Here is a 25281-nt window from a genome sequence, read left to right as displayed (position 1 = left end):
TCTCCCCTCAACTGACCTAGTCCTACTTACCGGAGACCCACTGACCCGGGATTGACCCAGTGCCCACCGTGTCTTACCGGGTCATATCAGGTGCACTGTGGCTTTTACCCGTGTTCGCGTTGAAGGGGGGGGGGGGGGAGGTGTAGACTTACGGCTTGGTGTGTTCAAAGAGAGGGTAAAGGGGGGGGGGGGTAGCGGAGAAGAAAGAAAATCACAGGGGAGAGGGGAAAAAAATGTGGACACCTTAGATAAATAAATCTACCTGTCGATAGATCTCGGAAGCCCAGGGCTAGCCAAAGAGGCAGACTTTTAAAATTTAAACATAAACTGTTTAGTCTTCCAGTTCATCGGCCGCACGAATTTTTTTTTTTTTTTGTTTCACTGGATTCCTAACAAGTAGGGTTTTTTCTAACACGAACCTGCTGTTAGGGACTAGACTAAACTTTACGGAGAAGTGGAGATATTAATCATTACAATCCATTTTTTTCTTTGTACATAGTAGGGGGTACAGTGATTATCACAAGAGATGTACAATTTAAAAAAAAAATTACAAGGCTAAAGCTACACTTAACCCACTATACTTGCTATTTATAAATCCCCTCCCCCCTTATATTATCCCCTCTCTAAGTCTCCAACCTCCACCAAAAAAAAAAAATGTACCTAATTTACCGACGTACTAGTAGCAAATAAAACAAAACTCGTAACCTAATGGCTTTTGACCTTTTCCTTGTATAAACCTTGACGATCTGAAACGAGCCGGTACAATGGAAACATAAAGGTCAAATACCACTCAGAGTAAATTTCACCCCCCCCCCCCCAAATCATGAGTCAAATCTGGCACTCTACTGGGTTTTCTGGGGCTGTACTCTTGACTCCACCCCACCTCCTTCCAGCCACCCCCCCTCCCCCAATCCACTCTTTTGGTACTAGTTTTAGGCAATCCTCTTCGAGAAGGTTAAACAGAATCAGATACATGAGGAATGGTGTTGGCTTTACACGCCTATTCGACGACTTAAGCAGCGTTTAGAGCACACGAGTATAGGAAAATAAAAGTGAATATTTCCAAACAATTTGACGGGACAGCGTGTGTACTAGTACACTGTATTCAAGCGAAAACTGTATGAATTAGACTTAATTTGGTAACAAGAAAAAAAAATTTAAATACAAAAAACATATATTAAACTTAACTGTAATATTGTAGAAAGAGTAACAAGAATATTTTTTTTTTAAATATGATAAACGAGAATATCTGTTGGGAAGGAAACAAATTGTGCCGATATAGGAGGATTTATGTATATGTACATTATGCTTTAAAAATTAACAATAAGAAAAAAAAAAGAAACTATTCACAACACCATTCTATGTACCGCGAAGGCATTTTAAATTCTTTAAACATCCGAATCAAAGAAAAATGGACAATCGTAAAACCTGAAATGGTTAAACACATTATCATTTTCCCCCCAGTTACGGTTTTTGGCCACTTGCTGTTTGCTTTCCATGAATGTGTGTCTGTGTGTAACCCAAAGTGCCAGCTAGTGTGTGTAGGTGTGTGTGTATATATCCCAAAGTGCCAGCTAGTGTGTGTGTGTGTACCCCACTCACAGTGCCAGCTAGTGTGTGTAGGTGTGTGTGTGTATATCCCAAAATGCCAGCTAGTGTGTGTAGGTGTGTGTGTGTATATATCCCAAAATGCCAGCTAGTGTGTGTGTGTACCCCACCCAGAGTTCCAGCTAGTGTGTGTAGGTGTGTGTGTATATATATCCCAAAATGCCAGCTACTGTGTGTGTGTACCCCACCCAGAGTTCCAGCTAGTGTGTGTAGGTGTGTGTGTATATATATCCCAAAATGCCAGCTACTGTGTGTGTGTGTACCCCACTCACAGTGTCAGCTAGTGTGTGTAGGTGTGTGTGTGTGTGTACCCCACTCAAAGTGCCAGCTTAACCAAGTGATCCAAATAATCTCACAGATTAAGGCCTAGACAACCAACACTGAACGAACCATATAGGCTACACGATTTTGTTGAGAGTTTAAAGCGTTAGAAACATTAGTTATTTTAGGCATTCTGTTGGGAAAAAACTACTCTTTAAAACAACAAACACTTACATTTCATAACATAAAACTTTTTTGTGTGAAAAAAAATATTTCTACCTGTACAACAAAGACAAATGTTTTAACTGTATCAGCATACATTTTAAAATGGACCAGGGACACAATGTAAAACATAACAGTGTGGCAAACAAGAAACGAGACAAAAAACTGCAAGGACGCACATAGAGCTAAACCTGTGACACTAAACTATCACAAGCAGTAGGAGATGATCTCAAGACATTCGTTTAGATCAGGGGTCTCCAAACTTTTCAGCCGAGGGCCGCATTAACTATGAAATTTCAGTTTGGGGGCCAATTTCTTCTAGGCATGTCTTTGATTTCTCTGGACAAAGTTCCTCAGCCATCACCAACAAACGATTTTTCCTTAGACAGAAAGATCTCCGCGGGCCGGATGAGAGGACATCACGGGCCGCATCCTGTCCGCGGGCCGTAGTTTGGAGACCCCTGGTTTAGATCATGTTCGCTGTAAGAATCGTTTTCTCATAATACCGCACTTAGCATGGCGAGGTTTTTTTTTAATCGTGTAAACTAAAATTCTACTACATCCAGCCAATACTTTGTAATTACTGTAAGACAAGATTCGATTAAGTCCAGTTGTTTCCCTCACTACTTGTACACTATAAACCAGGATTCGACTACTTCAAGTTACATCAGTACTCGCAATAGTATAACATGAGGCATCGATGGTTGAGTAAGTTCTACATTTATAACTTAAAGTGCATACTTATCGTGCTAACGAACTCAGATTAACACATTAACTTCAAAAGAGGTAGACCTGATAACAGCATAAAAAATGCTAGTTACGTAAAACATCACTTTGACTAGTGTTCGCACCTTCAGATCGCATGAGGTAAATTGCCCTTCTAATACACGCACGAACATTTAATTGTGTACACAGTGGCATCATTAGTCAAGGGCGGAGCTGCATCCGTATCTAAATGTTATTTTTTTTTACATACACACGTTATCTACGACAAGGTCACCTCTCCTGTGATATACAACACAGCTTGTCCATTACCCCCCCCCCCCCCCCTCCCTCCCCACACTTGGGGCTAGAGTACAAAGGGTTATGTAAAGTACACTCCTTCATGCCGGCCGTCATTCCGTTTCCCCTCTAGATAAACAATAGATAATGCCGGGTTTGCCAAAGGGGGGTGAAAACTGGAGAGAGGGTGGGAGGAGAGGAATTAGGGGGGGGGGGTGTACAACATAGCAGTTCAACACTGAGTTCCTTGAGTACCAACTCCATAAAATAGGGTACAACATAACAGTTCAACACTGAGTTCCTGGAGTACCAACTCCATAAAATAGGGTACAACATAACAGTTCAACGCTGAGTTCCTGGAGTACTAACTCCATAAAATTGGATACAACATAGCCGTTTAACACTGAGTTCCTAGAGTACTAACTCCATAAAATTGGATACAACATAACAGTTCAACACTGAGTTCCCTGAGTACTAACTCCATAAAATTGGATACAACATAACAGTTCAACACTGAGTTCCTTGAGTACTAACTCCATAAAATTGGATACAACATAACAGTTTAACACTGAGTTCCTTGAGTACTAAGTTTAACACTGAGTTCCTTGAGTACTAACTCCATAAAATTGGGTACAACATAACAGTTTAACACTGAGTTCCTTGAGTACTAACTCCATAAAATTGGATACAACATAACAGTTTAACACTGAGTTCCTTGAGTACTAACTCCATAAAATTGGGTACAACATAGCCGTTTAACACTGAGTTCCTAGAGTACTAACTCCATAAAATTGGGTACAACATAGCCGTTTAACACTGAGTTCCCTGAGTTCTAACTCCATAAAATTGGATACAACATAGCCGTTTAACACTGAGTTCCTTGAGTACTAAGTTTAACACTGAGTTCCTGGAGTACCAACTCCATAAAATAGGGTACAACATAACAGTTCAACACTCAGTTCCCTGAGTACTAACTCCATAAAATTGGGTACAACATAGCCGTTTAACACTGAGTTCCCTGAGTTCTAACTCCATAAAATTGGATACAACATAGCCGTTTAACACTGAGTTCCCTGAGTACTAACTCCATAAAATTGGATACAACATAACAGTTCAACACTGAGTTCCTTGAGTACTTACTCCATAAAATTGGGTACAATATAGCCGTTTAACACTGAGTTCCTTGAGTACTAACTCCATAAAATTGGAGTGCAGATGCAATTAATAAGGCGGGGGGACACACCCACCTCTAGAATGAATGCGATGGAGTTTTTGAGAAGAAGAAAAAAAAAATGGGGTTCGAGGTTAGCCAGACAAGGCGTAGGGTGCGAGATGAATATGTGTTAGGCGGGTCTGAACTTCTGGGAGCATTCGGTGAACAGTACGCTCTGGCGCATGTGACCAGTCAAGTGGAACACAAGACACGCATGCACGTGCACGATGCTCAGGAGTGCAGGGAGAGGGGTGTGAGCTGGGTGAAATGACAAGAGGACAATTGTATGCGTACTCTTTCAGCTTTATCTAGAAATCATGCACAAGCTTTTTTTTTAATTCGCTTTGAACCTTACGTACAAATCGCTAAAGATTCGGTTTATTTTTTTTTTTCTGTGAACTATTTTTTAATAAAAATGAATACACTGTGCGCAGTGTCCTTTACCTTCTAACTCAGGACATATGCACTCGCAATAAGACAAGTAACAAAACCTCTAGGACATATGCACTCACCATAACACAAGTAACAAAACCTCTAGGACATACGTACTCACCATAAGACAAGTAACAACCTCCCACTCAGGACATATGTACTCACCATAAGACAAGTAACAAAACCTCTAGGACATACGTACTCACCATAAGACAAGTAACAAAACCTCCAACTCAGGACATATGCACTCGCAATAAGACAAGTAACAAAACCTCTAGGACATACGCACTATCCATAAGACAAGTAACAAAACCTCCAACTCAGGACATATGCACTCGCAATAAGACAAGTAACAAAACCTCTAGGACATACGCACTAACCATAAGACAAGTAACAAAACTTCTAGGACATATGCAATCACCATAAGACAAGTAACAAAACTTCTAGGACATCTGCACTCACCATAAGACAAGTAACAAGAACCGTTTAACCGCGGCTAACAAAACAGGCGGGTCTGAGTTGGATTCAAGTTCAGATACAAAAGAGCACTAGCTCGCACCGGCAGAATGAACACCCCAAAAAAAACGAAGTGCTAAATAACAAACTTAACAAATTCCTATACACAGGTCATAGAGTAAATGCCTGCGTTTCAAATACATAAATAAAATGTTCTGTACATATTAAACACTTCGTTCTTGTGTGGAATGTATGTGGTGATAGCAAACATCAACTCAAATAAAAGAATACTAGCCCTTTACATTTGAATGATAAGAATACATCTAAGAGAACGTATTAACTAAAGATTTTTTTTTGTACGTCTAGTGCATGTATATAGAGGATTAACCTAGTACAATATTTATGTATACAGCATTGTAACCTTAAAAAGTAAGAATGTAAAAAAATGTTACGAGGACATCTTGTAAGATATTCGTGCAATAAATGTTGCGTTATGTGTGTTACCTACGTGTGCAGGCCATAAATCGCCGGGTACCTGACCGACTGAGGTACACAACACCTATGACACGGTGATTGATTTTTGTAGCAGTGCACTCGATTAACCCGCAGCTTCAAACATATCCACTGACCTTTATGCTCTGGTAACATACACATCTGATGGGAAACTATCCAAAATTTTAACGCTTTTTATTACTCCGTCTGATATTTTACTTGAAGTAATTTAACATTTTTTTTCTTAAAAAACCGCTTCCACTACTCTCCATTTTTATATGAAACCCAACACGGCAGTTTAGATAACATGTTTTTTAAAGCATGAATTAACGACAGTATTGACGACTGTCTCGATAGTGTGTACGTGTAGGACACGAAGTGGGTGAAATTTTTATGTTTTTTACTCCTTAAAACGGTAGGAAGAACAAATTGTATTTTAAACATAATATACGGCTATGTATTTGATAAGAATGAAGCTAATTCTCTCTAATATGTAAATCCCATAAATTGTTTTATTACATTAAACGTTTTTTGCAGCATTTGTGTTGAACATGCGGAGGTTCACTATATTTTATGATTGTGTATATTGTGAAGTGATCTATGGAAATGGTATACCGATTAGGGAGAGATTATTTTTAAAGCCCTTTTGTTTTATATGGTGTTCAATGTCACTAAAACTATACTTTGTAGGATAATTCAGCAAATCTTGTATAGTGTTGCTATCACTAAAACTGTAGTTTGTAGTATAATTCACCAAATGTTGTATAGTGTTGGCTATCACTAAAACTATACTTTTTTGGATAATTCACCTAATGTTGTATAGCGTTGACTATCACCCAAACTACACTTTGTTGGATAATACACCCAGCAACGATATAGCCTGACAGCCGGACACAGTTAAGCTCCTCCAGTCCAGCCACAATACCATTAAGCTCCTCACTTACCACAGTCAAAATATTTAAGCTCACAGCTTCCATCCTACCATTAAGATCAATTCACACATCCCCTACTTATCGATCTCCACCCTACCCCACCCCAAGGCACGTCGAAGCCTACACTTTCACCGTGTTCGATTAGTTTACATTTATTTATACTTTTAATGACCGCGGGACTTTCCTATTTTAAAGCTGTCATTTTCGCCTTTCGGGCGGTTCCATACATTGATTTTAAAACTTCCACATATAATTAGAGAAGAACAAAGCCCTTTCATTTTGTTAACAAAAGATCTGATCGCGGAAAAAATAATAATAGGGATAGATGCACCTTCATTTCTAAATCTATAAATATATCCGCCAATCAAACACCATCTTTTTTAGCCCAGTGGCCAATGGGCGACCTCGCTTCATCAGCAAAGCAAATATAAAAAAAAAAAAATTGCGCTGGGTCAGCGGCCAATGAGAAATCGCGCTGACGACAGAAGAGAAAAATGAAGAGAAGGGGGGAGGGAAAAAAAAACTGCCCTTCGTGCCCAAGACACAGTGAACTCTCCATGAACCCAGCCATCCACTCTTTATGTCCCTTTATCCCCCCCCCCCCCCTTTTTTTTCTCTCCCAGATTGGCACTCGTCTGTAGAAATCTTATTTCCTCAGCCTAAAAGCTTCCACCCTCCCCTCCCCACCACCCTCCACTTAACCTTATGCGAAAAAAAATGGGGCTTGTAACAATCGGCAGCACGCTACAGTTGAGTTGGCCTTGCGGTAACCGACCATCACGGCAACAAAGCGGGCGAAAAGGTTTCCACCTTAGATAAGGTTGCAAGGCTACGTGATCCGGCCGGCCTTGTCCAGCCGGACAAAGAACCCAGAGGTATGCCGTTACCTTGGGTGACCAAGCCAGTAGAATGCGACTCTTGGTGTTTTTTAATAACACAATCGATGGAGGGGCATTAGGGCTGGGGGTTGGATTATAAGGCCGGTAGTAAAAGGATGTGAACTATCGCATGATGGACGAGATCGATGAGCTTTAAAACGATGAGCACTTTAATTAAAATCGAACCGCAGAATGTTGCAGCTAACTGCTTGATATTCAAAAGTCTTTGTCTTTATTAAATGTGGCACGCGTCTTACTGATTATTCAATTATACACATGGAGCTTTAAACCGTTGCCTTTTTTTTTATAAAAGAAATATATGGAGGTAGATTTAGAGAAATTGTTAATGCTATGACCATGTTAATGTCGTCTTTGTTGTTAATAGTAATGTTGGACGGGGTTTCCTCCAGCACAATTTAAGTATAACGTGTTAACCAGTTACTCGCCATTTGGCTCGGTGAAACGATTTCAACCTGCTTTTCTTTTTAGATATGCTTCCAGGTAGCAGAAGTTTTATTTTGGAGATTCTTCTCCCTGCTATCGAGCCTCATTTGCCTGGAGAATCCAACTCAGGACTTTTCGGTTTAGAAACCATGAGCTTTACCGACTCGATCACACCGACCCCTAAACGATTGCGTATTTCTGATAATGAGCAGTATGACTAGGTGTGTTTTCGACAGTTCACTATAAAACAGGTTTCCAAACAAAGACATTTAACAGGGCTACATTGAAGTTCGATTATATAGAAAGATAAGTGTAAAAAAATAAATGTATCATTAAAATACGTGTACCAGATATATGGGTGTACTGTACGAACCGACGAAGTTATGAGAAGTAGCAGTCTATGGAAATGGTAAACAGTTATATGAGGTAGAAGTTAAAAAAAAACACACCATTAGATACTGGTACCGTATAATTCATTGTACTGTAAAGATATGTGTATGTTTAAAGTTGTTAATTTGGATTGCACTGCTTGTCTTAATGTACTGAAACCTGTACATATGGTTAATTGTATATTATAGATAGTAGTACCCGACAGCCGTTTTGACCTTATGAGTATCTATACTTCAATATATATATATATATATATATATATATATATATATATATATATATATATATATATATATATATATATATATAGGTGTATGTACAGCAGTACCGTCCCTACTTAATTAAATCCACCAGCCCACCTTCCAGCTGCTAATTTGCTTCAACTCGACACCCCGGCCCTACAGACACCGCTGTCGGCGTCTTGTAGACGGGTGGACCTGTGCTAATTACATTTCCCTGGGTCCTGCTGGACCATCTCCTCATTAATTAGCCTAATCCAACTTTTTCATCTGCTTAGCGCTGCTCCTAATTAATTGTGTTGCCCTAAGTCTCTGTCCAGGAACCGACGCAAGTTTTGAGTTATTTATATCAAAGCTCCGTAGATGTAGATGGGCGATAGAGAACTAAGGTTTACTATCTAAACACATTCCACCACGTTCCTACTTCTTCAGACCCAGTCCTAGTTTTTAAGGCAAGTCTTCTACCCCATTCTACTTATCCCATCTACGTTTCTACTTCTTCACACACCATTCTACTTATCCCATCTACTTTTCTACTTCTTCAGATCCCACTCTACATATCCCATCCATTCTCTTAGTTTAGACCCTTGTCTATACATCCTTCCTAGTTCTTCTACGCATTTTGTACATACACATAACCACCAAACAAACACTACAGCTATCACACCTAACATACACCACAACTAACACACACCTTAACCAACACACCACAACTAACACACACCTCAACACACACAACAACTAACACACACCACATCTAAGACACACCACAACTAACACACATCTAACACACACACCACAACTAACACACACCTTAACCAACACACCACATCTAACAAACACCACAACTAACACACACCTTAACCAACACACCACATCTAACACACACCACAACTAACACACACCTTAACCAACACACCACAAATAACACACACCACAACTAACACACACCTTAACCAACACACCACAAATAACACACACCACAACTAACACACCACAACTAACACACACCTTAACCAACACACACCTCAACTAACACACATGTAACACACACCATAACTAACAAACACCTCAACACACACCTCAACTAACACACACCACAACTAACACACACCACAACTAACACATAGTATAACTAACACACAGTACAACTAACACACAGTACAGCCACTACAACTAACACACACTACACACCACAACTAACTCACACCACATCTAACACACACGTAGCTCTATACTTAATACTGTCTAAGTAAAATACATGTCCAGACAAACACAGTAACCCTACGGACAAAGAGACGCTAAGAATGTGTCATCAGGTCAGAATGACATTTCTCAAATAATAGAAGGAGAGGGGAAAAAACTGGCTTGGTTGTGGTGTGGGGGGGGGGGGGGGGGGGTGAGAGAAAAGGTTCTGGGTTAGGAATTAGGCTTGAGCTGGCAAGTTTAGTAGTAAAAAAAAAGATGATAATATACAGGTCGTAGCCTCCTTCTGTCCACTACCCCCCCTCCACACTACATCAGGGGTGGGGGGGGGGGGGGGGGGGGAACACGCCATCTTAGAAATTTGATTGTAGCTTTGTTTCAGACAGTGTATCTGCCTCTCTGTTCTGGACGATACTATTACCAGTAAGTTCCACCACAAGTTTCCGTGTTCAAAGATTCTAAAATCTTAAACCAAACTGTTTCAAGTAAAATCTATCTTTTAAAACAAAAAATAAACAAAAAGGAAAAGCAATCTACATCCCCATCAACGAGATACCGAGATGGAGATATTTAAGACGGTAACATTTGAAATGATGAGAGATTTAGGAAGAACTTGATAAGGAAACAAATTAACTTTTGAAATTGGGGGAAAAAATCCAATAACCCAATATCGTTTCGTTAACTTCTTGATGGTGAGGACATTTAAAACTAAATAATAAGTTCGGGAGTCCACTAAACAGAAAATTTCTTGGGTTTAAACTTTGAGAAAGATAAGAAAAAAAATAGGCAAGCAGGCAGTATTGTGCCACTGACACTTAAGGCAAGCAGGCAGTATTGGGCCACTGACACTTAAGGCAAGCAGGCAGTATTGGACCATTGACACGTTTGGCAAGCAGGCAGTATTGTGCCACTGACACTTTAGGCAAGCAGGCAGTATTGGGCCACTGACACTTTCGGCAAGCAGGCAGTATTGGGCCATTGACACTTTAGGCAAGCAGGCAGTATTGTGCCACTGACACTTTCGGCAAGCAGGCAGTATTAGGCCACCAACATTTTCGGAAAGCAGGCTGTATTGGGCACAGACACTTTAGGCAAGCAGGCAGTATTGTGCCACTGACACTTTCGGCAAGCAGGCAGTATTAGGCCACCAACATTTTCGGAAAGCAGGCTGTATTGGGCACTGACACTTTAGGCAAGCAGACAGTATTAGGCCACTGACACTTTCGGCAAGCAGGCAGTATTGGACCACTGACACTTTAGGCAAGCAGGCAGTATTGGGCACTGACACTTTAGGCAAGCAGGCAGTATTGGGCCATTGACACTTTAGGCAAGCAGGCTGTATTAGGCTACTGCCACTTTTGGCAAGCAGGCACTATTGTGCCATTGACATGTAATGATATAAAAGTTTTATATCTTTTATTTTTGGAAAGCAATAAAGATCCATAAAGCCCATAAATGTTACGAAAGGCCCATAACGGTCTCAATAAACGACTCATGAAAGTTCTATATGGGAGATAACCCGCTGAGGAGGTATCACACACCTAGATCTAAAAATAACATACATCAATTATTGTTTATTATTCTTGCAGGTTGGCAGATGGGTTATTGACCTCACAGCCCCCATTTCTCCGTAGAGGTCCCTTATTTCCGTTTCGTGATAAGGGGAAATAATCGTTACAGATTACAACTGATCACCCAAGCTAAGGGGCCCCAATGTCAGTAGACTAGAATAGGAATGTGTTCAGGTGGCCCATTGACCACCCGTGTGAATAGGGATGCGTTCAAATGACCCATTGACTACCTATGTAAATAAGGAACCAGTTCGTGGCCCATTGACCACCCAATGTCAAGTCGCCAGGATCTGCCCTGAGATTGACGGGACGTGACGTATATCGAGTACACAACCAAATCAACGTGAAATTTTTTCATACTAAGGCAATCCTGCAAGAAGGGGGGGGGGGGAGTTCGCTACTACAGTAAAATTACTTCTTCAGGGTATCACTTAGAATTAAAAAAACAAAAAAAAAAAAAACAAGCTAAAAGGAAATCATGCAAAGAGGAAGTTTGCTAATAAGTAAAAATTGGTTCCCAGAAAAATGCGCAATCGAACAACTGCGCAATGGAAAATTGCGCAAAGAGCAAAATGCGCAAATACAAACACATTATACTAATACACTTCAATTTTGTCATATTCCGTGGAAATAAGTTTTATTCTGCTTCAATGTACACGTAGTCACTGTTTGTTAATGTCTACAAATGCTCGATTTGAAACAACAAAAATGACCTTGCGCACTTTTATGCGCAGTTTTCCGTTCCGCATCTTTCCGGTCACAGTAAAAATACCACACACGTGAGATCCTACTACAGTAAACGTAGTACTAAAGAATAAAATCTCCAATGTAACAACAACATACATGAAATCATGCAAGAAGGAAACACGTCTACCACTACATTAAACGTCTATCATTACCGTGTCACATTTTTTAGCAAATCCCATATCAAATAAGCTGAACGGTAGACAAGAATTAGCTATGTGTTGAACGAGTCACTTAAAACGCATCCCACATCGTCTAGATCTACTTGATGTCTTGTAAGTTGAATGGCGAGATTGAGCCGCTACAACATGGTCCGGAGGAGGCTATATTTAAACCCTCGTGCCGGAAGGATTGTACTGTATGGTAATTCTATGACAAGGTTTAAATAGCCGTCAGATACAGATTAACAGTGAACATTTAGGAGCTTGTCCATTACACGAATATTAAGGTAGGCTCCGTGACAAGTATATTAGGTATGACGTGTAGAGGGTGACGTGTAGAGGGCCTGGTGGTGTGGGAGGAGTAAATCGGTAAAGGGAAAGATGCGCAAACGAAAAAAAAAAAATGCGCAACGGCAAAATGCGCACAGAAAAGTGCGCAAGAGCACTTTTGTTTTCTAAAATCGAGCATTTATAGACATTAACAAAGAGTGACTACATGTACATTGTAGCATAATAAAAGATATTTCCTCTAAATCGAACACAACTAAAGTGTATTGGTTTAATTAGCTAGTATTTGCGCATTTTTCTGTTTGCGCAGTTTTGCGTTGCGCAGTTTTCCGATTGCGCATTTTTCTGGGTAAAGCATAATACTGTAAAGAATGTTTAATAATGCATAAGGACAGGATAGCGGAACTGCAGTATTTCAAACACACTGTATTCAAATGTAGAAGTTAATGTATCCAGTAACAAAATTCCGGAAGCATTTTTCGCTACACATCACGAGAAGTACTAACTCAGTACTTCAACAAAAGAAAACTCCCTGCTCCGCTGTTACCTATCAAATAAATCCCGCGCTTCAATAGTGTAACAACTAAGATTAAAGGAGACCAAACATTGATTGAAACGTTACGCCGACTAAAGAGCCCAACAGCAATCTCGACGGCAATAAATCTTTAATAATCAAAGCTCCAGCGCGGTTCCTGAAGGGGAACCTCAACACTATTTATACATTGTAGATCATCCGGTCAGTACTAATTTAATTCACATTGACAGGTAACGTCCATTGGCATGACCTTTGAGCACTGAGTCGAATAATCCAAGGAGGGAGGGGGGAAGAGGTGCGATACTCGATACTCCGCTGTGAGATAGCTGATTGGTTAAAATAATGATCCCAAGTATTTTAACCCCCCTCCCTTCTCCCAAGATACGAGTGCCAAGACCAAAATAACCCCCCGGTCGTGAACTATCAAGGAGAACGGCTCTTTATTTTTAGACATGACTGCTCAGCAGCCCTCGCCAGGGCGGATCAATGAGGAGACATGCCGGACCCCGAGTACAATCACGAAGGCTGTAATTAGGTGTCTCGTTAGCCACAGCCTACCGTCATAGCTCCACTAACTTTAGTTTTAAAACTTTGAAGATTATGGACATGAAAATTCAAAATGGTAATAACAGTAGCAATACTTCATAGCGTGGTTTGTTTGGCTTTAAACATAATACCTCTTTTACCAGTTTTAAAATTTAAAGTTACTTTTTTTTTTAAAAATAGCGTTGAAAATGAAGATATAATAATGACATAATTGCACACATAACTTCAATAACCGCGTATATCAACATCGGTGATCGGAAAGATGTGCAACGGAAAACTGCGCACAAAAAGTGCGCAAGGGCATTTTTGTTTTCCGAAATCGATCATTTATAAAAAAAAAAAAATGATCACATATACATGAAAACATAATACAACATATTTCCACGGAACATGACAAAATTAAACTGTATTAATAAAATGTGTTTGTATTTGCGCATTTTTCTGTTTGCGCATTTTTTCCGCTTGCGCATTTTTCTGAGAACCCTCAACATCGAGTGTAATGAAACAAGAACTAGCCAACAAGACCACATCTTTATGATCTAATTCGCTCTAGGAAACTGATACAGAGTACAAATAGGACATTATACAGCTTCATGACCATTTCAACCATATCCGTCCATAAAAAACAAAGTGTCATCCCCTGCCCGGTGACGTTAATGAGTTCATGAGGGGGGAAGCTGAAACCCCAGCGGTTAGCGCTATACTCGGATGTGTGTGTCACTATCTGATCGAACGTCAACACCGTTCATGTTTATTAATCGAAAGATTTTTTTTTTTAAAATGCCAACAGGCAGATAAGGACGGCGGAATGATGAATATTAAAATATTAGAGGAAAAATACCTCGGCCAGTTTAATACTGCCGTCTCGCCAAAATCTCACAGATTTAAACAAGGGCATTTTTTAAAGAGCTACCGTGAAGGGTATAGGATTTGGTTAATCCCAGGTTCAAGGTATATAATCTAATGAACTGCGGGTCCTCATTATAAGGGACATGTGCACTATGTCGAACCGTGCTCCCTTCCTCCTAAAGCTGTATTATTTTATCAAATCTCTAGTACAGTCCATCCTAAAATAATGTCGCCATAGGCCCTAGGGAAACTACCTTCAGTTATGTAAATCACCATAGAGCAGATCTACTTCCTCTGCTCCAAGCGCCAAGAATGACAGAAACATAGGCCTACATTGACATTCTGAACAAAAAAACAAGATGTATGGCCAGAATCCAAGAAGGCTTAATCAGCTTATAAATAAGATTTCAAAATCTCAATTTTTTTTCTTTATGCTTTCATTTTTTTTTTATATTACTGATTTATTACATGCTAATTATCTTTACTTCCGCTAGCTAACATGGGCTCTATTAAAACAAGCACTGCCAGTAGAGTTTCTGAAGCATGGGAGATTTCACATAAAGCTGTACTCTAGTGAGGCTATACATCACCAACATTTCAATCTTATTCACGTTACGTCGTTCATGCAGAAATAACACTCGATATATATATATATATATATATATATATATATATAATAGAATCAAACATATTTATATCGTGGCTCCTTACAGAGGCGTAACCACCCGTTAGGGCGCCCGGGGCAAGCTGTTGATTTTGCGCCCCCCCCCCCCCCCCCCACACACACACTATTTATAGTTATTCGAGGCTGGGGCCACTTTTTTTTTTAACCAGACACTGTACTTAATTAAACAGTTTTTGTTTTAGTGTCACAACATTGATGTGGAAAACAGTTACATCAGTTTTCAAAGCTAAGTAGGAGACTGTATAATTAAGTAATGCAGCTCAGAGTTGGCTTTTATTTTTTTTAATATCTATCTCGTTTGGCGCCCCCTAGGGTCGACGCCTGGGGCGAGCACCCCACCGCATTCCCCTAGCTACGCCACTGGCTCCTTTGAGGGAATGTTTTAACCAATGGTGGCTCATCCCGACCAGTCGGCCATGTTCTCGGCTCTTCCTGATAAGCGAGGTTAAATCAACAGCCATAGACACATTTTTGTCCGCCCCGACCGTCAATCCAAGCCGGATCCACTAACAGGCTGGGCCGTACAGTTTGAACGCTCCAGGAATGTACTTTGTATAGCCAGGCACGAGCCAGACACTGGCCCCAGCCCACCCCACTCAGGGAAAAATTATATGGGGCACCTGACAAACTGGAGACCACAGTCCGGTTTGTCCACGAAGTTGGACTTGTTGTCTGAATCCTCCACCATATTCAAAATTAAGAACGAAGAAGAAGAAGAACGCTCCATGGAACTCGACAAACATGCAGGCTCTCATCACGGGGCACAGCAGTTAAAAAACTAAACTATAGTACAACTTCAGATGACTCGGCCAACATCCCATCCTTAATCATACAACCCGGCAACTAAAAAACTAAACTACAACTTCAGATACCTAGACAAACATCCCAGTTCTCATCATACAACCCAGCAGTTAAAAAACTAAACTACAGTACAACTTCAGATGACTCGGCCAAAATCCCATCCCTCATCATACAACCCGGCAACTAAAAAACTAAACTACAACTTCAGATACCTAGACAAACATCCCAGTTCTTATCATACAACCCAGCAGTTAAAAAACTAAACTACAGTACAACTTCAGATGACTCGGCCAAAATCCCATCCCTCATCATACAACCCGGCAACTAAAAAACTAAACTACAACTTCAGATACCTAGACAAACATGCAAACTCTCATCACGGAACCCAGCAGTTAAAAAACTGAACTACAACTTCAGATACCTAGGCAAACATCCCAGTTCTCATCATACAACCTAGCAGTTAAAAAACTAAACTACAACTGATGAGGACAAAACATTTGTTCTACAAACTGTTAAACAATGGACCAAACAGAGAAACACTAGACAAGCAATACAATCAGGCTTCAAGTAGCTGTTTGGAGTATCGGCGTTACAAGTGTCTGAAAATAGACTCTTCTGAAAATAGGTGTGTTAGGTTGTTAGCTGTAGGCCCTATTGTGATGTGAAGTTTTAGAGTCAGAAATTAGGGTTGGTCCACGTCAGGACTAGGGGAGTATGACATTACCAATGTCTGATAGACTCTTCCAAAAATAGGTGGGTTAGGTTGTTAGAATTATTATAATCCCAAGCTTAGTTTTATGTTTAGAAATAAGGGTTAGGGTTGTGGTAGGAATTCAGATACGGTTTGGGGTAGGGATAGAGTTAGCTTTGACATTAGCAAGTTTTATATGTATTTGATTAACTACAACTAATCTAACACCCCTGTTGTAAGAAGATTCCATTATTGCGGCATTATCGCGACACTGGAACACCACATATCTCAGCAAATGTAAACACTCGGTGTTGTTTTAACATCCTAACGAGAACAAGCATATAAAATAAGTTACTATAAAGACAGCAGTAAATCAAGCAGAGAAACAAACAGACATATTTCAAACGCCAGCCGGGCACATTTCATACGCCATCCTGGCCACATTTCATACGCCATTCTGGCCACCCCACAACCCAGCCGGCCTTGACTCTCGACCTTGGCCCAGTGTTCTACATCGTGACGCCCTACTGACAGACAAGTGTAATTACCGTAGACGTTAATTGTTTATTAATTTTTTTCTTTCAATCCGGCCGTGCCTGCTGCTGTTGTTGTTTGGCGTCGTAGCGTCGCTAAGCCGGAGCACAACGTACGGCTCTTGATATTGTTTATTGCAAGCACGCACGACGGAAAGATAATTTACTCGCTCGTTTGTATGGGTAAGGATTATGGCTAAGACAAACTCATAAGCGGCCGGCATCAAGAAAAAAAAACATTAAAAATTAAAGGAGAGCTGTTTATATTTTGCGCGTTGGAGATACGCACAAGCTTTCAACGAAAATAATTAAAACTGATCTAATATACAATATTCATGCTTGTTCGAAATTCTGTATGGATATTGAAAAAAATGTAAGAAGATAACAGGTTAACTTTACTACACCGGACCGTGAATCAAAACGATGTACGGTATTTTGAACGTTTGCGACGACTACATGACAGAAAATAGGGTAGCTTTACTTGCACTGATCAGAAAAAAATTCAGTGGTGCTAAAGACCTTACCTTAGATACGGTCAGCTCTGTTTAGTGACTCCTAGGGCGGACGCTTGGTTTATTGATAAGAACAGAAAACGCGCGCGTGCAACATAGCTTGTACGGGACAGCTACACAGCTCAGCTAAGTGATGATGCAATCAGATCTGAACACACCTCGCGTACACGTTTTTTCTTAAAACCAAAGTAAGGGTATGTGTGGGATAATGCCACCATAATGGAACATTCTTTAAAAAAGGGGTGTTTGGTTACCGATAGTAAACACATACGAATACAACTTGATAAAAAGAACACAAACCCTAACCCTGTAACACAAACCCTAATCAAACACCTGGCATTACCCCTAACCCTAATTTCTCAACCTAATACTAAACCGGATATTAAAATACTCCCTACAACCTAGCACACCTAATTTAAGTTGAGTCTATTGTCGGATAGCATAATTACGCCCTAGTTATAGACGGGCTGTTTATAAAATGAACCCACTAATTTGACGGCCTTACAGCACTCGCATTAAATGACGCAATATATGTCAGTGTATTTCGTGGTAAACCTCACGGAGGACATGGGGAGATAGGGGCGTGGCCATGCTAATTAGTTCACCTTTGAACCACCAACATGTGAAACGAGCTGAAATGAGAGCAGTCTATCACGCAACATCCGGTGACCAAAAAAAAAAGTGCGCACTTATTACGCAGCGGAGTAATCATCTGCTCATCCCCCTGACCTTGAAGAGTTGCCCCACTTTTCGCGCTACCCCGAGAATGAGGAATGAGGTAGTTACTTTTTGTGTGGATTATTTTAATGACCCTCGCGAAGGACGCTGGGGGTTTTGGAAAATTAAGCCCATTGGTTTATAATTGTTTTTAAAACGCTGAGAGGGAGGGGGAAACATTAGCAGTCTATAGTTTAAATAAGGTGTTAAAAACATTGTCAGGTAATTAACTACATAACTTCCTGGTCACTAAAATTGCAATCGCCGATGACGGAAGCCCCCCCCCCCCACCCCCAACATAAAAATGTGTCTGGCACAGCCCTCTAAACCTAGTCCCAAATCTGACCGGGTAGAGCATAAAGAATGGCGTGGTTAGTGCGAGGCCATACAGCGTATCTAGCACAATCAATTTTTAGAGTAAAGTGCATCAGATCAATCACTTTGTGTATGTATGCGTGTGTTTTTATTTTCGGACAAACCAAGAGCAGGTCCACACAAGGCCGCTATCATCCCAGTTACATTACTGACCTGGCCTAAAAAATCCTTGACTCCTCCCTACATCCCAAAACCTACCCCCCCCCCCCCTTTTTTTCCGAGGGTTAGAATGAGCCATTTCTATAGTTTTTATAAATAGACACGAGAATCCGAAAAGTAAAACCGTACTCTAGCCGCAATCCTCAACTAGTCCCAAACCTAGCTTTAATCTGTACCTATCAATATGAAAAAATAAAAAAGTTTCTTAGACAGACAGACAGACAGACACACACACAGAGACACACACAGGCGTACAGGCGTAACAACGAACATGAGTAAATTGGAAGACGAGTGGTGGATGATTGTGTTTAGCTGTCTACCCAATAATACACGAGTCACTCCTATCTGCTCGCCACAAGAGTACATTCCCCTGAATGCCTCATAAACTGTCTTTTTTTCCCACCAGTTTTTTTAAAGCTGATATATACAGTTTTCATTAGAAGGAAGATGATCCCCCCCCCATTCAATGGCGTAGACAGGAGGGGGCAGCACGTAGTAAAGAAACCAATTCTTCAAATATAACGGGTGTCGTCCCAAAATAGCAGTTTACCCTATCTACAATCAACCCTGCCTAGCTTGGTCCGAACAAAAGCCACCACTGATGCGAATCACAGTTAAAACCCAACTACCGCTACCGTTTGAACCACCTCAAACTTCGTTCGTCTATCAAACACAATTTAACCGTGTAGTGTATTAAGCCAAAGATTGTTCTAAAGATACGACCAAAAAAAAAGGTTACCTAACTTGTTTGCACTGGTGGCCAAGTACACTTAAGACCCGGCTTATTTTTCTAACGTTAAGGAATGTTTCGATTTAAAAAGGTCTTTAAAGGCTAATACTACGGTAAAAAGATAAACTGATATAGAATACCGTAAGTATTAAGGAAAAAAAACACTGAACATGTTAGTAATGTCTTTTCCGGAGTCAGTCACATACACATATCATGTCTACAATATATATATATATATATATATATATATATATATATATATATATATATATATATATATATATATATATATATATATATATATATATATATGAAGATATAAATATATAATATATATATAAATACATTTACATATATATAAACAATATATATAGATAGTTAGATTTATATAGACAGAACGGGTAAAGATCCAGGGAGACATGACGACGTGACGTGTTGGAGGAGACCGAAACGATAGGCAAATGATGAGAGGGAGGGGGAGAACTGTGAGAGTGAGCAATATACCAAGGACGCACGTGAGGTACTTACAGTGTATACACAGTCCGGGTCTCACTAGTGATATATCCACAAATCTGTGGGGTATGCGCGGAGGGCCTGGTGGAAGAAATAATACAGTTTATCAGACATTTAGAGATAATTCAATACTTTATTCACACTAAACATGCGTATCCTAATATATAAATCCCCACGTTCGCACATCTCTCTCTCTCTCTCTCTCTCTCTCTCTGTCTGTCCGCAAAATATTTTCGCCGGACATCACGTCAGAATCGGCAGCGATATATGAAGAACTTTTTACGGACTTTTGTTGAAAATAATAAGTTAGATGTTTTAAATGTATAACCACAATTTTAGTTAAAGAAGAAAAATAAAAATTTAAGGCGTATTCGAATGTAGAGAAACAGTATTATTTATGCAACCGGAAAAGCATTAATATATGTGAAAATAACGCATACAACTGTGACGTCACTATTGCTTATACATTAACTAATGACGTCATCTGCCGTGTTTAGAATGAAAAGAAATGAACTATTTCATTCAAATTTGATTTAGATCTACGTACACTATGAAATGTATACAATACAATTTTTCCGGCCTAAACTCATAAAATTTATTTTATGTATTTGGATTCTAGATCTAGAGATTCTAGATCTAGACTAAATCTAAATCTAAATCTACGCAATAACTAGATCTAGACGTAGACGCTAAGATCTAGATTTAGACTCTAACTTCTCTAAAATCAATTCCAAAAATAAATTTCTATATTAGGACTAAACTATTTCAAGACTTATTTATTTTATACAAAATCTTTGTTTGGAACTGGCTAATTTGGGATAAAAAATTAATTTGAAAGAATAGGCATATTCGCGTAAGTTAAGATTTTAAAATACGTGTTTCATTCTCCGTATTTTATAAGGTGCCTAAATAGCGGAGATGTTAGTGTACATTAAACCACGCAGGTGGTGCGGGTTCGAGACACAGCAAGTCAACTTGGTTAATGTATTCTTTTTTATTATGCTCGGGCTAAACTTAAAAAAAAAATTCTTTTAGGAATCTAGATCTAGATCTAGATTGTCGGGTGTCCGATAGGGCACTTCCCGGCGCCGCAGGCGCTTCAAATTTGGCATGATCTTGCCTTGGTGCGACAGAACACGGGGGCCGGTTGGCCGAAAAGTCTACGATGTGGGGGTCAAAACTGACCTCGACTGACCGGTACCTTATATGAGCTATAAATCGAAAAAAAATGTCCACGGAGGAACCTCTTCATAACTCTTGAGGTCGTAGACCGACCTTCGGGCGAATTAATTAAGCATTCAAATTCTCAATGTTTTCGAAAGCCTAAGCGAAGCTGGGCAGCATGCCTAGTATATTATAAAAAGAAAATTGAATGATTGGGATGAAAAAAAAATTAAATTATTATAACAAAAAAAATTATGAATAATACTGCAAAAATAAACAGATGGAATAAATTGTATTGAAAACTAAATAAACTATATATACAAGCGTTTCTATAAATTATAATAATACTTAAATCAAATACAAAAATATTGTTTATAAAAAATAATACAGAAAAAAAGCCGTGTTGCCATATGATAACTTCCTGAAACTTAATGCATCTTTATATATATATATATATATATATATATATATATATATATATATATATATATATATATATATATATATATATATATATATATATATATATATATATATATATATATATATATATATATATATATATATTCTTTTTTTTTTTTTTTTTTTTTTTTACAAAACTCCTATTTAAGTATAACAACATTACTATAGTAACAAACTTCAAGACAATGTTGCACCTAAATATTGCAGTAAAAACATAGTCTTTCAACATGGTAACGTATGGTAGTTGGATGGTGACTTGTACTGTTGTTATTCATGTTGTGTCGGACACCTTTTATGCATTGATGTATGTAAGCCAACTTAAATTGTTAAGAACTATGTTTAACTAGTCTTTGTCACATTTTAAAATCAATTAATTGATAATTATATCATTCAAGCTAAGTTTAGACTGATTAATCGAACCATTTCATAAAATATTTATGAATTATGATACTATATATGAAAGACCTACACACAAACCCATATCCAAACAAAACGCGTTAATGTGTTTAATACTGCAGCAACTACACACCTCCCTCCCTACCACAAACATGCGAGTGTTAATGAAATCCTTAATTTAAATTACGCCTATTCTTTAAACACAGACAGGGCTGCGTGTGTGTGTGTGGGGGGAAGGGGGGGGGGGGGGAGAAGAAGGTGGTTTGGGGGTGGTGTGGTAAAAATAAAAAGGAAGTCAAGATGAGCGCATGACCAAAACGCTGACCTCAGCAAGTCCAGACTCAAAGATTGGGTATAAGGCTCTCGACAGTTATTTTACTAACTACTTCTTGGAATCGTGGTAAAAAAAATAATTAACGAACGCTAGAATAAAAGAAAATATTGATCTCTCTGTTAAAAATACAAATTGAAAACCACGCAGTAACGATAATTGAAAATGTTCAAGAGGTTTTTTGTCCGTCAAAACTAGCAGATTGTTAGATTAGTTTAAATGGTAAGGTTGATCTAGATCTAGATTCTAGATGGTAGGTTGATGCAGATGATAGGGTTGATCTATATGGTAGTGTTGATGCAGTTGGTACGGTTTATCTAGATGGTAGGGTTTATATAGATTGTGGGGATGGTTTGTGACAAAGGAATTAGATAAATGAAGTGATCTGTTTGAGCAAATTGCCGTTGGGTAAAGGGTCAGGCTGGTAATTGGAGCGTGTCTGATGACCTTTTCTTAACTAGGGCGTGACAGATTTTAGCATATCTCTCCTCAGCTGTAAAACGCTGAAAGCGATTGAACCGGTCAGGCTGTAATACCCCTAAAAGTGTGAAAATGGTCAAGATATAATACCCTTAAAACTGGTCAAGATATAATAACGCTAAAGTGTGAAAGAGGTCAACCTGTAATACCTCTATAAAAGTAATCAAGCTGCAATATCCCAAATAGCGAATGGCTAGCAAATTTACATTGGAATATAACTAAAGTTAGCTTTACACTAGCATGTATGTTCTGTGATTCATGTGTGACAAGTGTGACAAATTACGAAGCCTGTATTTATACATTATTAATTTAACAAAATTAAATAACTATTTAAAATTATACATACAAGTTCGCGACCACGAATTTAAGTCTCGCGAATGAGCTCGAACACCCGCCTTCGCCAAAACTTCAGAACAGAAATCCCACATCCAACCCATCAAACACCATAATTCTCCTTACACTAAAACACCTACCCCGGTTATCTCCCTCAAAACCTAGCAAGCGATTGGCTTAAGTCAAATATCGAGCAATCACACCACATTCAGGGAAACTGACACCGTGTTAAAAATAAACACCCAGTACTAACTAATCGACTAAGAGACCTATACTTAGACTTATTTTTTGTAGTGTCGAGGGACGTTGTTTATCAATGTGCAAGAAGTAAGTACAAGTACAGCTCATTGTCTAGACACCAGAGGGACACAGTTATGTGATGACCTGAGATAGACAATCTCGTTACAGGCCTCGTTTTTTTTTCTCTCTTACATTAGATGGGTTGATAGAGAAAAACAAAACAATGGACTAACTCCTACAAGATTAACCAATGGACTAACTCCTACAAGATTAACCAATGGACTAACTCCTACAAGATTAACCAATGGACTAACTCCTACAAGATTAACCAATGGACTAACTCCTACAAGATTAAATAATGGACTAACTCCTACAAGATTAACCAATGGACTAACTCCTACAACATTAACCAATGGACTAACTCCTACAAGATTAACCAATGGACTAACTCCTACAACATTAACCAATGGACTAACTCCTACAAGATTAAACAATGGACTAACTACCACAAGATTAACCAATGGACTAACTCCTACAAGATTAAATAATGGACTAACTCCTACAAGATTAAACAATGGACTAACTCCTACAAGATTAACCAATGGACTAACTACCACAAGATTAACCAATGGACTAACTCCTACAAGATTAACCAATATTCTTTCTATGTACAAACTTTCATTAGCTGCAATATTGTTTGTGTGTGTTATGTGTGCGTAACTATAATGAGGATGTACATACGGAGAGGTAGAGCTGCCCTTAAGGGCCTCAAACGAATAAGTCAAAGACTATAAGATTAAGGTTGCTGTTCATACAATTAGATTTCAAACGAAGTATAACAGTTTTAACTAAAAGGCACATACAATTGCCATTCGTTAAAAAGAAATTCTTGCTCGCAGACTAGAGAGGGTGCCAACCGTTTATTTACATTTCCCGTGACACTAAGGTAGGTAGCATCATCGGGGTCAACACAGGTTGGAATCAACACTTAAGAATATTGGCATTTAGAATGATTGGAAATGTTGGCCTGGCACGTGAGGCGAATGAGGGATAAAAGACATACAAAAAGTGAATATTGACAGGGAGAATGTGGAATAAAAGACACACAAAATGTGAGTATTGACTGGGGGAATGTGGGATAAAAGACATACAAAATGTGAATATTGACTGGGGGAATGTGGGATAAAAGACATACAAAAAGTGAATATTGACTGGAGGAATGTGTGATAAAAGACGTACAAAAAGTGAATATTGACTGGGGGAATGTGGGATAAAAGACATACAAAAATTGAATATTGACTGGCGGAATGTGTGATAAAATACCTAAAAGAAGTTGAAATAGAGTAAGCAAATATTTGAAAAAAAAATACCTAAAGAAAGTGTATACAGAATTGGGGAACGTGATGGCTACAAAATGTGTGAGTGCAAGATGCCTGCCTAATGTTTAGGATCCTATTGGCAACCGAAACGGTGTGTAAAGGGTGATTTCCTCGAGAAATTGTAGGGGACATTTTCTTCGAGGTATCGAGGTATTTTTTAAATTGTAGGGGACCTTCAGACTAACCATAACCGAATGCATCAGTCACCCATTTCACAAACAAGTACGTAAAACTGAATCGACCCGTCAAATTTTCAGTTACGACAATCTACTTTAAGCCTATTGCTTGCCAAAAAATCGGCACGAGAAAAA

The 25281-nt window shown here is 39.1% G+C and overlaps 1 protein-coding gene across 1 annotated transcript in view; it reads right to left on the bottom strand.

Annotated features, from left to right (window-relative positions):
* LOC131930463 (uncharacterized) overlaps nucleotides 1-25281 on the bottom strand; it is a gene marked incomplete at its 3' end in the record, with an annotated part of 109816 nt that overhangs the window by 29882 nt on the left and 54653 nt on the right. Inside the window, exon 4 of the mRNA XM_059286962.1 lies at nucleotides 20201-20266. Within this exon, the coding sequence (XP_059142945.1) occupies nucleotides 20201-20266 (66 nt within the window). The remainder of the gene's footprint in view (nucleotides 1-20200; nucleotides 20267-25281) is intronic.

This window comes from Physella acuta, unplaced genomic scaffold (genome assembly GCF_028476545.2).
Source record: "Physella acuta isolate Inbredline_101_S28 unplaced genomic scaffold, ASM2847654v3 ptg001782l, whole genome shotgun sequence".
Classification (NCBI taxonomy): domain Eukaryota; kingdom Metazoa; phylum Mollusca; class Gastropoda; family Physidae; genus Physella; species Physella acuta.
This window is presented reverse-complemented; position numbering and strand designations above follow the sequence as displayed.